Genomic DNA, 18,387 nt, shown 5'->3' with positions numbered 1-18,387 from the left:
AATGTGTGTTTACCAAAATTAAAAACTAAAAAAAGAAAAAAATGGACAAACAGTTGGTTATAGATAGTGTTAGAGAACATCATCAAAAAGAGGTGATCTCCAGCTGACCTGTGACCTGAACTCTAAGGCAAAGGCTCCTCACCCCTTCCCCGTCCTTGGAATGGAGGTGCCATTTGCCTTTCCTGCTCCCTGAGGCTGCTCTAAGGACATAACCGTGAGACAGTGATGTGATACTGAAAACATCTATACTAATGTGAGGGGACCCAGTTAAGGCATCTTTCTAATCTTTTAAGTTTGGTTTTGGGGAGGTTCAGAGATCCACTCATCTTGCTGCGGCCCAAGATAAGCCTCATATATAAGTGCCCTTTGCTTGTTAAAACTGCCACCTACCAGCTTGGAATGGCCTGCCTGTTTCTTTGGTACAGGGGCCAATTTCAGATTATACCAGGGAAGCTCATGGGAGGGTTACGAACCAAAAGAAAGAAAAATTATGACAGGGATGGACTTCCACATCCAGCAATATGGCCAATTAAGGTGTCTAATTTGACCTACTTACTTTAAAAAAGTGAGAGAGAGAAATATTTAAAGTATTATTTTAAATATGCTTGGTACCCCAGCACCGAGTGAAGGAAGTAAGAAATCCTTCCTGATTAGTCATGACCACAAACCAAGCTTAATTTGGTGGGATTTTTTGTTGAATATATAGCAGTTTCATAGTCAAAAAATCCTCAGGCTCAGAATTTAAAGCAATCCCAGACTGGTAATGACCTTAGCATTTTAAGAATCCAATGTTTTTTCTGTGGAAAACACCTTCAACCCAGAACTCAAAACATTTCCCACAAAGTTTTAAGGAATATGAATTCACTGTGCACAGATTAAAAAAAAAAAAAACATATACACACAAGCAAGGCACCATGAACAAGAGCTAGTGGAAACAAACAGCATGAATCAAATCCGCAAAGATTTTAAGTACTGCTATAATCAAATATAGAAAGTTAAGAGTGGCATATCACCAGTAAAGAGCAAAAGGTCATAAAAAGTAGCGCCCTAAAAGAGACATCTGAAAAAGAAGTAAATGGAAAAGAGGGGTGCCTAGCTGGCTCAGTCAGTAGAGCGTATGACTCTTAATCTCAGGTTTGTGAGTTCAAAGCCCCATACTGGGCACAGAACTTACTTAAATAAAAATAAAAATTTTAAAAAAGAATGGAGAAGAGACTGGAATAAAAACTCAATAAATGAATTTAACAGCAAATGAAATACAGCTAAATAATGGGTCAATTAAAATTTTCCAGGATCGGGGCGCCTGGGTGGCTCAGTGAGTTAAAGCCTCTGCCTTCAGCTCAGGTCATGATCTCAGGGTCCTGGGATCGAGCCCCGCATCGGGTGCTCTGCTCAGCGGAGAGCCTGTTTCCCCCGCCCCCTCCCCCCTGCCTGCCTCTCTGCCTACTTGTGATCTCTGTCAAATAAACAAATAAAATATTAAAAAAAAATTTTTTTTCCAGGATCATCTACCCAGAGATAAATACAGAAGAGAAATTAAAGGTCACAGAATATAAAGTGAGAAATGTCTATCTAATTGGAATTTCAAAAGGTAGAAGAGAGAAAATGAGGCAGAAACAAGTTTTGAAGGCATACTGGCTGAGACTTTTTCTCAACTGATTAAGGATAATCTCAATTTCTGGGTTCAGGAAGTTCAACCATTTTTATGCAGGACAGTTGAAAGTCAAAGATTCTCATGCTGGATTAAGAACAAAATCCAGAAATATGATGTTTAAAGAGAAATGTAAAACATAAAGATACAAAAAGGTTGAAAATAAAAGATGGAAGACATGCTAGGAAAATAGTAATGAAAATACTGTTCATGTATCTAAAAAATATTTCCTAAAGCAGTCAAAATAGAAAAATAAAAACATGTTTATAACAGCAGCCAACATTATATTGTAGAGGTAAAAACCACTAACAAAGATAAAGAGGATCACTACCTAATAATAAAAGGATATTTTATCCTAAATCAGTAACTCGAACCTTATATGCAACTTATATGCAAACAAACATGGCCTCAAGATACACAAAACAGAAACTGAAGAAACTCAGTAATAGGCAAATGAATCACATTAATTAATATTCTAAAGCACCTCTGTCAATAACTGATAAAGAATTAACAAGCCACAATATATTGAATGTTGGTTCTAAATGAAAAGACTCACATTCAAGTAAAATGAACCTTATAAAAATAGACCACATGTAGGGTTAAAAGCAACAAATCTGCAGTATTAAAGGGAAACTTATAGCCTTGATGCTTAAAACAGAAAGTCAGGAAGGCTGGGAGCTAATGGGTGAAAAGCATTATACTTAACAGTCAAAAAAAAAGAGTAACGGGGCCCTTGTCTGGCTTAGTCAGCAGAGCATGTGACTCTTGATCTCATGGTTCTAAATGTGAGCCCCACACTGGGTGTACAGTTTACTTTAAAAAATAAAGACAGTAACACTCAAATACAGTAAAAGGCAGATTAATGAAGGGAAATCAGTAAAAGAAAATAAAAGCTGTTCCCTTATTTTTTTAAACAATTTTTTTTTTAAAAGGATTTTATTTACTTATTTTAGAGTGAGAAGGAGCACATGCAAGCAGGTGAGGGGCAAAAGGGGACAGAGAGGGACTAGCAAACTCTGAACTGAGCGTGGAGCCCAACGTGGGACTTGCTCTTACGACCATGAGATCATGACCTGAGCCAAAATCAAGAGACCACTGCTTAACTTGACTGAGCCACCAAGGTGATCCAACAGCTGTTCTTTGAATGGTGTGTCAAGAAGAATTAGTCAAAACTTGGTAAGAGGCAAAAAAAGATTACCAGGTATTAAGAGCAGTGTTGAAGATGCACCACTGATTTAATGCTATTGATTAGACTATTTTACAACTCTGTAAAAATTAACTTACAGAAAAATGATAAAAATGCAAATGAGGGGATGGCTCAATAGGTTGATGTTCAGCTTTTGGTTTTGGTCAGGTTTTGGTTTTGGTCATTATCTCAGGGTTGTGAGACTAAGTCCTGCATTAGGCTCCAAGCTTAGCAGGAGTCTGGTTGAGATTCTCCATCTCCCTCTCCCTCTGTCCCCCCTCCCCCAACTTATTTGCATGCTCGCTCTCTCTCAAAATAAGTAAATCTTGAAGAAAGCAAGCTTGAATAACTCTCTAACCATTAAATAAGCCAGATAAGTAGTAAAAAATCTTCCCTCCAACTCCAGTATAAGCCCAGGCAATTTTAGCCACCATTCTAACCAAACATTCAAGAAAAAATAATTCTAATCCACAGTATATTTCAGTATATATAAAAATTGGAGGGAGCATACATTTTATAAGACTAGACCAACTCAGAGTGCCTGGGTGGCTCAGTCGTTGGGCATCTGCTTTCAGCTCCGGTCATGATCCCAGCATCCTGGGATTGAGTCTCACATTGGGCTCCCTGCATGGCAGGAAGTCTGTTTCTCCCTCTGACCCTCCCTGCTCTTATGCTCTCTTGTTCACTCTCTCTCAAATAAAATAATTAAAATCTTGAAAAAAAAAAAAAAGACTAGAACAACTCAGATATCAAAACATGAAACTGTGAAAAAGAAAAATTACTTGTGAATATATGTGCAAATGTTCTAGACAACATTAGCAAACCAAACAGCAATTTATACAAAAGCTGGTAATAATATGACCGAACTGGATTTATTTCAAGAACAAAAAACCTGGCTTAACAAAAAATCCATGTAATTTCCTACATTAACAGAAGGGTAAGAATACAGGCAGTTTCAATAAATACAGAAAAAATACGTGATAAGTCAATACTGCTGGAGGAGGTCATCAAAAAGATTTGACTTCCAGCTGACCCTCAAGCTGGATGGACCCAGACAAGTGGAGGACTCCACCACTCCCGTTTCTGAAATGTGTTTCACTTGCCTTCTCTGTCCCCAGAAGTTGCCCCCAAAATACATCTTTGAGATAGAAGCTTGGTATTGAGTCCCTCTGGATTGGGTACCTGACTGAACCCACTGAAGACCTTCCAAGAGTACATGACTGAACGCTGTTAAGGCCTCTATATAAACTTCTAAGATTCTGGCACAGAGATCTACTCATCTTGCAGCTGCCCCAGACAATCCTAAGTACTGGCTCGCTGTGCAGATTATACCTGGGAACTTCCTCAGAGAATTACAAACCAGCACCCATTTTAGAGGGAATATCCTTAATGTTAAAACGGTAAAGGGTTATCTATTCTATTTATTTATTTATTTTTTTAAAGATTTTATTTATCTATTTGACAGAGAGAGATCACAAGTAGGCAGAGAGGCAGACAGAGAGAGAGGGGGAAGCAGGCTCCCTGCGGAGCAGAGAGCCCGATGCGGGGCTCGATCCCAGGACCCTGGGAATCATGACCTGAGCTGAAGGCAGAGGCTTTAACCCACTGAGCCACCCAGGCGCCCCTATCTATTCTATTTAAAACATTTACCAAGTCATATACTTTGTGGTAAAAAAGCATCTTCTTTAGAAATGGGAATGAGATAAGTAAACCCCCTATCATTTCTATTCAACTGGTTTTTTGAGGTCCTGGACAGCACTTTAAAGCAAGAATAAAGTTTTCAAAATACAAAAACTGGAAAGGTAGAAACAAAACCAACACTATTGACAGATAATTTATTTCTTTATATGGAAAATTCCAAAGAATCTATAGGTAAATGACTGAATGACTAAGAGAATTTAGCAGTATTACTATATACAAAATATACACCCAAAATAAATCTGAAATTATGTAATTTTAAGAAAAAAATACAATAGTTTCAAAACATATAAAGTATCTTGGAGTAATCCTACAAAAGGTATTTGAGATTGTTATGGATAACTCTAAAACTTTACTAATTAAATGTAATCTCTATCAAAACACACTATTCGGTGTATAAACTGATAAGCTGCTTTTAGTTTTTATGGAGCAAAGGGTTATGAAACGAAGACCCACCTGAATAATAAATGTGGGAGATTCCCCTTACTATTATAAAGGTAAGGTAATTAAGACAAGTGAAAATAGTGTATGGAAAGCAACCGATAGACTAGAAGAAAGCCTAGAATTAGCACCAAACTCATGGGACCGTTTTGTTAAGAGAATCTGAATGGTGAACTGACAAGGAGGATGGCGTCTTCACTAGAGGGCTCTGAGAGAAGCTATGATTAAAATGGGAAAAAAATGAAATCAAACACCTATTTCACACCAACAAAAATAAACTGCAAACAGATTAAAACTTAAATATGAAAGAAAAACTATGAAAATTTAAGAAGAAAATCTATGAACATGTCTTTATGACAGTACAGAAAAATTTTTTAGAAGCATAAACAAATAAAGGAAAACACAAATTAATTCAACTACATTAATTGGGTAATTTAAAAAGATGTACATTTTATCTTTGTATACTGTACGTTTTATATTCCTTATATTAAACAAAATAAAAACCATCTACTTTGCCTAATGAATTACATTATATTTGTTGCACAATATATAAAATTAAGCATATAGGATGAAAAATAAACGAGGTATTTCATTGGAATTTAGGATGCTGTATTGCAGTTAATTGGGGCAAACACTTCATTTGCTAAGCTGCTGAGAAACTGAAAAAGAACACTCACATACCTCTCTTCCTGCTTAAGATGCATAAAAGACAGGGGAAAAAATCCCAAAGCTAACTTATATTGAAAGACTACATCTGTGATGAGTTTTATTATTCAGATGGCCCAGTATAAGACATATTTTCTCCTACGTCATCAAACCCAGAAAAAAGAAAATATCGCTAATCTAAAATGTAATGCAATTCTATGCTCCATGAAAATCTGTGCTCACCATTGTATCCCCAGAGCCTAGGCTGGTTCCTCACACACAGCAGATGCTTAATAAGTATTTTTTTTAAATAATGAAACATAGTTACGGCAAAGAAAATATACACATTATTTGTCTTCCTAGAATAAGTGATTTTTAAAAGTATGAGGTAGGGGTGCCTCACTGGCTCTGTGGATAGAGCATGCAACCCTTGATCTTGGATTCATGAGTTTGAGCTCCATATTGGATGTGAAGTCTACTTTAAATAAAATATAAAATATATATATATACACACACACACATATATATATATATATATATGGTAGAAAAGGACGTAACTAAGTTAAGCATTTATATACCTGGATAAAGTCACTTTTTTGTTTCAGAAAAGGAAAATAGTATTTTACACAGTGATGTCAGTAATTCAGTAATCAGGAGTTATAGTAAGTTAATATTATGAAAAAAAAGTATAAATAAGGTTACCTATTTTAATTCTTCCTAAATTTTCATTTGTTGACTCCTAAGCCAATATGTAAGTTCTAGTGGGCCAAAAGAAAGTCAAATTCATTTACAATAACAATAAAAGCAAAGAAAAAAGCCACACCTAGAATTTTGATTAATGTATATTAACAATTTGATTCAAACTAATGAATTCTAATAATCTTTAAAAATGAGAAACAACAGACCTACAAAGGTGCTCTATTTTTACATGTTCCACAACATAAGATACAGGAAGTCAATTTTTTTAATAGTCAATTTTTAAATAACATATTCACTTAGTGTAATGTAACACTGATACAGTTATGGATTTCTCTCAAACTGTTTTTAGCTATGTTAATCTCAGAAATTTTTCTACTGCTACATTTGTCTCACCAAAGAGGTAGTGATAGAAAATGACAGCATTTTCTATAACCCTACCTTGGAAACTTTGCTAAAAGGAAAGACTTCTTCAGTTCAGTTTGGTATACTACTATAGGTGGGCTTCTCCCACTGCAGCGTAAATCCCGAGTTTCTAAGACAGACAGACAGACACACACACACACCTTCTTCCAGTAGGTACTTACACACACACACATATCCCTTCTTCCAACTTACACACACACACACACACACACCCCCACCCTTCTTCCAGTAGGTACTTAGCAAGAGTATTAGAAAATTCTTACCAGAAAGATCCACCACTGCCTCATGACTGGAAACAGCTCCTTTCTCAATAAAAAGATCTCGAAAATATTCACTATTAGCTGACAAAACAGATTTATGAGCTTTGTACTCTTCTCCCTCAATTAACAAAGTAACATCACAGAACTGGTTGGAGAGTCTCTGTTCGTTGAGCTGTTTTAAGACAGCCTGACAATGTTTTGGAGAAGAACGTTTCACCACTCCTTTGGTGTCAACCTATCAAAATAAGTTTAAGACCAAGAGTTGTATTATATATCATTTGTATTTCTCCCTTTAACAGAATTTAAAATACAACACGTTATTCACTTTTATTCACATTATTCACTTTAATCAAGACACCATTAATTAGTATGAAGAAAACTGCAAGATGTTCTTTATTATCTATATATTTAAATAAAAATAGAATATTTATTCTCTATATATTCAAATATCTATATACTTAAAAAATATTTATTATCTATATATTTAAATAGGTCATTCTCACTATTTTCTGCTGGGTTCATTCTACCTGACCCAGTGAAACCTGCTCTCAATTCTTGCTGCCTCTTCTTACCAGTCAGAAACTTCATGATGTATAAAGTAATTGCAGGTAAAAAATAAAGGCCTAGCCAGTTTAATATTACCTTATTTCACGACCTAGAGCCTGCTTCCAGAAATGTATTCTGTCTACCTGTACCAATATACCATTTAAAAAGACAGGAAGAATGATTAACAACAAACCAAGGAACTTCTGAAGAGAAGAAACAACAGGAATATTTATGATTAATGAAAAAGCAGTATTAGCATACTTTTAGTTGATGTAACAAGAGAGTGCATTACCTGAGACATTAACTGCATTACTTAAATTTCCAACCTCAGTGCCAACAGTCAAGCCATTTCAGTACTTTAAGAAAAAAATTTACCAGAACTATAAATACTAATATATTAGTTACAGATGTTAAAGGTGGATGGAAATTTCCACTTACAAATACAAGTTCATGTTTCGATACTGGCTTCTTTTTTGCAGGCTTGGAGGCTGTAGTTGGAGGTGAAGTAAAATTGCTCAGATCATCTTCTGATTCATTACTTTCTTCTCCAGATTCAAGATCTAGTCCCAATTCTTCCAACATTTCTGAAGTATCTGATATTGGACGAGAGCGATCTAGTTTCTCCTGGCATTTGCTACACTGTTTAATGTAATCTTTCACTTGCTTTAATATACCTATAATAAATATAAAAATAAAAAGTCAAATTTAAGGCTGTTCTCATTTGAAAATTATTTATTGTTGGTTAATCTATGTGTACTGATATATGTTTGAGTGTATACGTCCAGACACACACATGTCCCATCAAGTATGTAAAAGTGATTTTTTTAGAACATAAAGTACATTTTTTTCATAGATGTAAGGTTATAAATGATGGTTTGTTTTCATGCTTATTTTTGTTTATTGCTAGTTATTCACTTCCCCACCATATAAGATGATTACGTAACAGTGCCCATTTCCATGTGCAACTCATTCATGCTAAAGGATCTACATGAAAATGCCAATATAACCTTCATGAATAGTAATATAATGTGGTTACCTCTCCACCCTACTAACATCAGGCGTGACCATGCAATTTGCTTTGGGCAATGGAATATGAATAAATGTAATGTGTGCCCCATCTCAGAAGCTTTAAAAGGCACGGTTTCCCCCCAGGGCTCTGATCTTTTTCCCCTCTCTCAAATGACGGCGTATTCCAGATAAATGCCATCCTTTAGAGCCCGAATTGACAGAGCCTGAAAAAGACAGGTGGAGACAAATGCAACCTGAATTACAACCATAACTTGTGATGAAAGTACAAAATCAATCTCATTTTTGAAAGCTATGAGATTTTAGGGCTGTATGAAAAAACAGCATAAACAATCTAACAAAAGTTAGATTGTACACAAACCACTCACAAAACCCTATTCTGAATTTCAACTTCTAGCTCAGCATGTTGGGGTAGGGGTAAGGAGCAGGGAGGAACACCACTTGTAAAATAGGACCAATTAATTTCCATCCTACAAATGAGAAAATGAAGCTCTAGGAGGTTAAGAAACTTGTCCAAAGTCAATTGCTAAATTAAATTGCACAACTGGGCCTCCAAAATCCCTATGATTTTCAGTATATTATGCTAACTTACAGAGGAAGACATTTGTCCATCACTATGACAGAAACTCTTCCCCACAATTCCCAAGTAAAACGTAAATGAAAGGCTCATTAATAAGCTAAAATGATATAGACAGTGAATTCCTGAAAAGTATTTCAAGATGTCAAATTATACCACGGTTCCTTGTACTTTCAACCTTCAGATAATATTCAAGTAGTTATTTCTCTCAAATTGTATTATGTCCCAGGGCACCTGGATGGCTCAGTCGGTTAAGTGGCTGCCTTTGGGTCAGGTCATGATCTCAGCGTCCTGGAATCAAGCCCCATATTGGGCTCCCTACTTGGCAGGGAGTCTGCTTCTCCCTCTCACTCTCCCTGCTTATGACAGCTTAATCTCTCTGTCAAATAAATAAATAAAGTCTTTAAAAAAAAGTCCCATACTTACTTAAAAATATACACTGGACTAATAAATTCAGAAAACTATACTCTCATTTTACATGCACATAATAGGTATTATCATATTCAAACCTCTGAGAGTTCTATAATGAAGAAATATATTTAATAAGAATTTGCCAAATTTATTCGTTTATAGACCCCCTTCCCCCCACCCAAAACATAATTTAGGAAATAATGGGTTAGGGTTAAATAAAACTTCCATAAAAAGTGAATTTGCATGTGCATATTTAGAGGACAATATATATTCTAATTTCTGAAAATGCTAAAGTCAATAAAAAGTCTATACCAGTATGAGGTATGTAGCGAGCAGATTAAAAAAAGTGAAGAAAAGGCTGGAGGGATATATATATATTTTACATACAATTAAGAGTAAATGGAGGGGCGCCTGGGTGGCTCAGTGGGTTAAAGCCTCTGCCTTTGGCTCAAGTTATGATCCCAGGGTCCTAGGATTGAGCCCCGCATGGGGCTCTCTGCTCAGCGAGGAGTCTGCTTCCCCCTCTCTCTCTGCCGGCTGCTCTGCCTACTTATGATCTCTCTCTCTCTGTCAAATAAATAAATAAAATATTTAAAAAAAAGAATAGAAGACATGTAAGAGAATATATCTATTTTTTAAGATTTTATTTATTTGTGAGAGAGAGAAAGAGAGACTGCATGCACCCATGTACAGGCCATGGGGCTGAGGGGGAGGAAAAGGGACAAGCAGACTCAGCATTGAGCAAGAAGCCTGATGTAGGGCTCGATCCCAAAACCCTGAGCTTGTGACATGAGCCAAAATCAAGAGTTGGAAACTTAACCGACTGAGCCACCTAAGCTTCCTGAGAATATGTATTTCGAAGTAAAAAACAAAAAACGTAAATATTTCCATGTTCACAATAAACAAAGAAGGTATTTTTCCCCCTAATTAATTTTGGCTGTATTTCCGAACATTTTATGATTCTACACAGTTCAATATATTCTGCATACAGCGTAAGTCTGATTACACTATAAACTGTTTGAGTTCAAATAGTATTGGAGAAACTACATATGAAGCATTTGAAAAGGATGAAAATAATAAAAACTGCAGGAAAAAATTATTAATGTATGATAGTCTAATAATTGTCTCGAAAGGCACCCGGTATGTTTCAAATCCTTTCATCTGAGTGTTAATGTTTTGATGGGATCATCTTAAATTTAGCTCTACAGATTCAGAAACCTGACCTCTTTAGTTAATCCTGAACTGATTAAGCTGAAAGACTGACTCAGGTTAACCACTAAAAGGCATCAATGTATAAATGTAATTTACTACATTACTGCAAAGGGTTGAAACTACTTATGCAACAAAATCTGAATCCACTAACTAGCTCTGTGACCATGGCCAAGTTGCTAAACCTCTCTATGCCTTTGTGTCATCAGCTGTAAAATGGGATAACAATAAGGTGCTGCTGTGATTGTGAGTATTTATAAAACTCTTTGAACAATATATGACACATAGTTACTACATAAGTATTTGTTAAATACAGTAATAATCACTGATCAACCTCTATGGTACTAAAAAACAAAACAAAAACCAAAAACCCACATAAAACACCAAGTTACCATTAAAAGATTCTTCACTGAGCACAGAATCAAAAAAAAAGCCACACCAAAAAAACAAAGATGAAAGACCTTAGTGGGTAGTTGTCTACTAAAACAACTTGAGAAATGGTTTCTTTTTTATTTTATTTTATTTTATTTTGAGAAACGGTTTCTTTAGAGCAGGTTTCTCAACCTCAGCAGTGTTGACATTTTGGGCCAAGATCATTCTTGTTGGGAGTGGGGAGGGGTGCAAAGTTCTGTGCTGTCCATTCTTGCTGTAGAAAGTTTAGGAGCATTCCTGACCTCTCCTCAACTACATGTCAACAGCAACACCTCAACCACCACCACCATCACCCCCAGTTATGACAACCAAAATTGTCTCCAGACACAGCCAGACGTCCCCTGAGAGGCAAAATCGTCCCTGGGTTGAGAACCAATGCTTTAGAGATCTATTTGCCAAACTGAACAATCTGCTCCTGTCAGCTGTTCAGGAACCTCCTTCCCTGTCAGTTTTGGATATAATGACCACCCCCAGTTCGGGGGCTCCCACTTCTAGCTCCATACATTTTAGTTCTTCCTTCTTTGTTTTCTTCAAAGAGGTTACAATGGTTAGTTATACCTAATATTTACAAAGACCCAGGTTTTGGTGGGTTTTCTAGAGATTACATCCTCTTCTTCTAGACCAAGTAACAGTGGAATCCATTTATCCCATAGTTTAAACAAAAATAATGCTTTTGGAAGCATTTCACTGTAAATTCCCCACCCATCAGCATCTGACTGAGGCAAGGGAGAGAATCATTTATTTTGAAAATGCACCACATAATACAGGATAAAATAAGAGGATGTGTGTGGGGGGGGGGGGGGTTGCAAGAATATTATTAAAATTTTACATCCCAAAATATGCTATATGTAAATGTCAGGCACTCTCCTTCTCTTTCTCTCAAGTTTTTCAACTATGCTCAAAGGAGGGAAATTGCCACAAACCTGCCTGAGCACTAGAATATAACTTATGATGGCAGCATTCTGAAAAAGCAAAATATATAATCAATCTCAGTAAACTGTTCTTGATACAACTTCTAGTGGAATGACTCTGGAATAGTTCTTTTTTTGGCACCTACATTGATCAAATCTTAAGCTTTCAGATAAGCAGATACAACTGTGGCTCTGGAGTATGTATATTTTGAGTAGAAACAAGTAAACAACCCAAGTGCTCATGTATTAAATATCAAAATGAAGAACTATTAAAAAAAAACTTTTTAAAATGAAAATCTAATAATGGGAGGCAAACTTCTCTGATGCTTATTATGAATTCTTATTATTTTTTCTATTTTAAAAGTAAATTATGCCCAGTGTGTGGTCTGAACTCATGACGCAGAGATCAAGAGTTGCATGCTCTATGGACTGAACCAGGTAGGTCCTCCAAATTCTTATTTTAAAGGAAGAAATACTAAAATATTAAGTAATGAGATCATCAAATAACGAAAACTCATAAATGTTAACAAAATAGCATTTTATGAAAAATCACTATTTTCCAAAACAAAACAAAATTAGTAAGAAAAGGAGTACTACTTTACATTTTTGAAAATCTTCTTAATGTGTGGCTCAACAGAAGACAGATCATCATATATGCTTCTGCATTCAATTTAATACCATATATCATATGTCACGGAGCCTCTGGAAAACTCCACTGTATACCTGGGAGACAATGAGTAAAAAAGGCAAATAATGCCTTAGAATTATCATTAAAATAACTGACTTTGTGGATCCTCTGAAAGGATCTCAGGGTCTCCCTTGCCAGGAGTTTAGTACCAGAAGTACTGTACTTCAAGAATAGCTATCTAGTTGCTTAAGGACTTTTAATTTTACAAATGTGTACAAATAAATGTATCTCTTTCACTTTTCAATTAAATGTAAACATGGTCTCAGTTTTTTTTGTCTAAGACACTGCACACCAAAAACCAAACAACCCCTGCCGCCCCACCAAACTTCATTCGCTATCATTCACAGGTAATAAATTCAGGGAAGGGCATTTTTTTTTTTTTTTAAAGATTTTATTTATTTAAGAAAGAGAGAGAGTGGGCGATAGAGAACAAGCATGGGGAGCTGCAGAAGAAGAGGGAGAAGCAGGGAGCCAGATGCTGGACTCCATCCCAGGACCCCAAGATCATGACCTGAGCGAAAGGCAGACGCTTAATCGACTGAGCCACCCAGGGGTCCTGGGAAGGAAAATTATTAACACTAAACCCTTACAGCACCATATTAACAGTGGTTAAGAGTATGAAATTACAAAGGTAACTGATGACCTCTGATCTATAACCTCCTGGTGCTTTTAGTTTTCTCACCTGTAAAATAGAGCTATAAATGTTTCCACCTTACAAGGTTTTATCAAGATAAATGAGTGAAAAACAAACTAAGAGCTCAGAGCTACACCTGATGTAAAACTCTGATCAAGCTTACTTTTAGCTGTAATTGTCATTTTTAATATGTCATAAAGTATTAAAAATTTTTTCAAGTGATTTCTACATCCAAGGTGGGGCTCAAACTTACCACCCAGAGATCAAGAATCAGATGCTTCTTGGACTGAACTAGTCAGGCACCCCAAGATGTCATAAAATATCAAACCTGAAGCATTCGCTCAAGAAAACCAGGTCTGATCAAACCAGCTCTAACAAAATGCATTTACTCCATATTCACCTCTCAAAATTTTTTCCCTTTAGAGGAATTTCATTCAAATATTGGTTTAAAATAGAAAACAAATGACGGGAAAGTACTTAAGAAGACAAGAGCTGGACCGTTTTTGAAAACACGAAAGAACTCTAAGGAACAAAAGAAAGGACCACGCATTAGTTTGTCAATAGGCTTGATGACAAAGTTCATTAACCGAAAAGAACTTCAGAAAGTATTCAGTAGTCTAGTTTCTTTAATCACAGATAAGTAACCAAGACTCATAACTTCTCTAGAGCCATAGAGTGAGAGGCTGAATCCTTCCAGACACAACCGCTTATCAGGGCCTGCAAAACTTTCACTAATTCCAACTGAACAGTGTCCACGTAAATGAATGTAAATCAACTTTGTGGACAGTGAGAGAGCTAAAGACCCTTGCCCTCCTTCCCTTGTCTGGTTCCCAAGGAGTCAAGATAACTTTAGAGCAGTTATTTCCTGACTATTAACAAACACAGTAACCGTATCTTTTCTGGGTATACACAGTGCCTCAGAGTTTCCAACGAGCTTTTCACAGTATCAGAGGGAAGGACATGAAAACATTCAGAATGAAGGGTATCTGTTATTCTTTACAAAGAATCCTTGCCCCATAATCGAAGTTGGAGATGGCTGTTCCCATACAGTCCCTTCAGATCACCTCTGCGCACAACTGCCTTACTGCTTATTTACGCCGCAATAGCACAATTTGAGGAATACGCGCAGGCAGGTCCAGAGAACCTCAAAACCGCAGGCCAAAACCCAGCGGAAACGGCTGAAGCGAGCAGCCCAGGCTTGGGGCGGGCCGTCCCTCCCCCAGACCATCAGCACAACTGGGTTTTAGGAGGCGCGACATGCCGCTCGGCACGGCCACCAACCCCACTGTGCAGAAGCGTCCTGGGAGGGCGGGAGCCACCGCCACCTGCGTAACCGAAGGAGGCGGGCCCGCCGCCGCCCGCACGGCCCGGCCCCTCCCGGCGGCTGGCCCGGCCCCCGGGGAAGCCCCCTTCGCCCCACCCCGGGCCAGGGCCCGCCCCCAGCTTCCCAGGCCTCCTTCCTGTGGGAAGTGCGGCTCCTTTCGCGTCCCCCACCCTCTCGGCTCCGCCTGGCAGCCGCTCCGCCGGCGAGCGCAGGTTGGCCCAGCGAGGGGCGTCTGGGACCCCCAAACTCGCTCGTGCATGAACAGGCCCGCCTCTGCCAGCGGGCCTTGCCGGGGCAACAAGCCGCCGCCCGCCCCCTCGCCACGGGCGAGGTCCTACCTCGCCACCAGTAAGTCTTGGACAAGTCGTGCCAGGTCTGATGCCGGGTGTGGTGAGTGCCGCCCGGGCCCAGGTGCGCCGCCTCGATGAGCCCCCGGCGCCTCTCCGGCTGCAGCACCACCTCCAGCTCCGCGAAGGTCTTGCGGTGCCGCTGCCGCCGCTGGTAGTACAAAGTCCCACCGCGCACCACATAGCAGGCAGCTGCCTTGCGGATTTTACGCTTGACATTGCCCTCGGTGCCCGGCGCATACGGCTCACGCTCGTTTGTCAGGTAGCGAAGAATGGCCCGGTAGCTTTCCTCGCTTGACATCGCTGACGGCGGCTCCCTGAGGGCGCCTGTCAGTGGTGGGGGAGTTAGACAGCGCACTAGCTCCGGGCGGATGCAACAGCGGCGGTGGCACTGTAGGGAGGAACGGCTCTATCAGTGGTGAGTGCTCTTCGACGGCGCCCGCAGCGCGAAGGGAGAACGGAGGAATTGGTAACCAGGGGGAACTGCACTTCTCCAGCGCGCGGGATCCGCTGGCGACTGACAAAATGGCTGCTGCACCACCGGAAGTGATGTGATCAAGGGCAGTGGGTGAGGGGACTGAGTCCTGATTGGAGCGCACTAGCTTTCTGGCTTGCAGAAGCCGAACGAGTGACGTCAGGACTGCGGGCGGACATTTTGGAAGCGGGTAGGCCCTTCTGGGAGACCAAAGTCGCTTCGAGCAGACATCTTAAGTCCTGGCAGTTTCCCCTCTTATTTTTCCCCCTTTCCCATACTCTGAGCACGTGTAGGAGTCGGTGGGCTGTTGTTATCTTGTCCGAGGTACGCCGAGAAGTAGAAGAGTATGTTTTTGCTCCGCCTAACTTCTGAGATCCCCCGACAACAGGAAAGCATCAGATTTTGAGGCTTTTCGTAAAATGTAAGCCTACGGACGGACGCAAGACCAAAGACAGCCCCATTCACATGTAAAGGAATTATCAGTGAACGTTTAAAATCCAAGTCCCTCAATGATAGGACTTACTGTAATTTCTAAACTTAAACTGTTGGCTCCAAATCACGCATAGAATAGTCGGGATTTTTCTGGAATAATCGTACATAGCGGCAGTTTTGTATATATGAAGGTAACGACGTTGGCAACCAGTGGGAAGGCATAGCTAGCACTCTTGCAGCTTAATTTGCATATATTTTTACATAAATTTAGGGGGAAATTCTCATTTACACCCAATACTTACTGAATGCACAAAAGGCTGAGGTGACTTGAACTGCATTTTACAGTGTGCATTGTGAGTCCTGTTTCACACTTTTAGCGGGTAGCCCAGAGTGATGGCTGCTGTAACCCGTCCATGTGTTTAGTCAGACAAGACCACAGGTCTGTGACATCCTGCTTGACAAGGGGTCAGGTACTGACAGTGCTTTATTGGTGCCTGAGAACTCCTGGCAGGCTGAGAACCCTCCTCCTCAGGCTGGAGTCTGCAGTCCTTGGGTGAGGCTCTTTTGTGGAGAAAGATTAGGGGCAGACAACAGGTGAATGCACTGGGCTCAAAATATAGCATGGCACCCAGTTTCTGTAGTACTTGTGGGTGGGGGTTGCAGGAATTAGCAGATGGATTAGATACTTGAGGAGCATCCTTGAATGACTCTAGCTGTAGATAAGTGAGCTCCGAGACACAGACAGAACGACCAGATATAGAATTTATTTAGGGTCACTCGGTCCACAGAGACAGCTCTGGAAGGAAGAATTAGAAGGTGGAGATGCGCCCCTCCCCTCCTTGGGGTGGGGCACCCAAAGCAGATATTCAAATCAGTGCTTCAAGAACTGTGTGCTGGGTCAGCACCATCACTCTTCAGCTGTGAAATCGACCCCCTTTAAATTTAAAACATATTTAAATAAAAATTTAACAAATCGTGTAAGTGAATTAAAAAAACTTATATCCCCTTACACCCAATTCAGTTTTTGCCAACAAAACCAAACCTTTAAAAGCATTGTGAAGCCCACTATACTTGGATTTGCCTGTGCCTTTGGCCCAATACGAAGAAAAAGATTTTACAGGTGGTCTAATTGGTCTAAAAGCTAAACTTGCCATCCTCCTAACAGTTATTCAGTGTTTATTTCTAGCTCCTGCTGGGCAGCAGGCTACCAGTAATGAAAGGTAATCAGAATTGGCAGTTTCATTGTATTAAGATGTAAAGCAGTTCTTTAAAAGAACTTTGTGTGTCCAAACTTTTTAGAACTCTGTAACTCTAAATTCAAATTGGGTATTTCGATTGGCTAAGCTTTCCTTGTAAATAGCTAAATAATGACTTATTTTTCCCTGTAATTTCATAAAGAAAACACTACCACAATAAAAATGATCTTCTCCCCAAGCAAAAGCTTACGTTTCTAAACCATAGCCAATGTATCTTACTTTTTTTTAAGGATTGATTTTACGCATACTTTTAGTATTTGAGTCCCCCAAAAGAACTATTTATTCCCAACAACTAATATAATGTTTGAATTTAACATCACCTATACAGAACAATCATTAGTTCCATCACCTTGGATAGAATGTAGGTGTGCGTGGAGAGGGTGGGATGTGATTTTTACCTTTACCTAAGTATTCTATGTGTAAAACCATGTTACTCAAATGAGGATGAGGCGTATTCACTGTATACAGCCTTTACTTGGCACCATGGAACACAAGATGATCTACCTTATACGAAGTGGAAGCCTTGTCTTTTTTAAGACTTTCTATTTATTTGAGAGACAGAGAGTGCATGCAAACAGCAAACAGGGAGAGGCAGAAGCAGGCTCAATCCCTTGAACTGCAGGCACCCCAGAGCAAGCCTTTTTTTTTAAAGATTTGTCAGAGCACAAGCAGAGGGAGAAGTAGGCTCCCTGCTGAGCAAGGAGACCCATGTGGGACTCCATCCCAGAACCCTGGGATCACAACAAACCAAAGGCAGACACTGAACCAACTGAGCCACCCAGGCATCCCAGCGCAGGCCTATTTCTTTTTTTCCAAGATTTTATTTGACACAGAGATCACAAGTAAGCAGAAAAACAGGCAAAGAGATGAAGGGAAGCAGGCTCCCCGCTAAGCAGAGATGCAGAGAGCCTGATGGTGGGCTCCATCACAGAATCATGACCTGGCAAGTGTAGAGGCTTTAACCCACTGAGCCACCCGGGCGCCTGCAGGCCTATTCTTAACTCAAATTATTACTCTTCCTTATCACATTTGATACACAAGTACTTCTTAAACATCAGGTTACCATTTTTCTTTTTGCAGTTTTAACTATGGTTCTAATTCCCAGCTCAACAAACT

General features: G+C 39.2%; 1 protein-coding gene across 1 annotated transcript in view; it reads right to left on the bottom strand.

The window, feature by feature from the left end:
* ZBTB11 (zinc finger and BTB domain containing 11) overlaps window positions 1-17,439 on the bottom strand; it is a 31,319-nt gene extending 13,880 nt beyond the window's left edge. Inside the window, exons 1-3 of the mRNA XM_046003522.1 lie at window positions 15,100-17,439; window positions 7,988-8,223; window positions 7,007-7,238 (exon numbers count right to left, since the gene is read on the bottom strand). Of these exons, the coding sequence (XP_045859478.1) occupies window positions 7,007-7,238; window positions 7,988-8,223; window positions 15,100-15,409 (778 nt within the window). The 5' untranslated portion in view covers window positions 15,410-17,439. The remainder of the gene's footprint in view (window positions 1-7,006; window positions 7,239-7,987; window positions 8,224-15,099) is intronic.
* Window positions 17,440-18,387: the final 948 nt, after the last annotated feature.

The sequence above is a fragment of the Meles meles genome, chromosome 4 (genome assembly GCF_922984935.1).
Source record: "Meles meles chromosome 4, mMelMel3.1 paternal haplotype, whole genome shotgun sequence".
Lineage (NCBI taxonomy): Eukaryota > Metazoa > Chordata > Mammalia > Carnivora > Mustelidae > Meles > Meles meles.
This window is presented reverse-complemented; position numbering and strand designations above follow the sequence as displayed.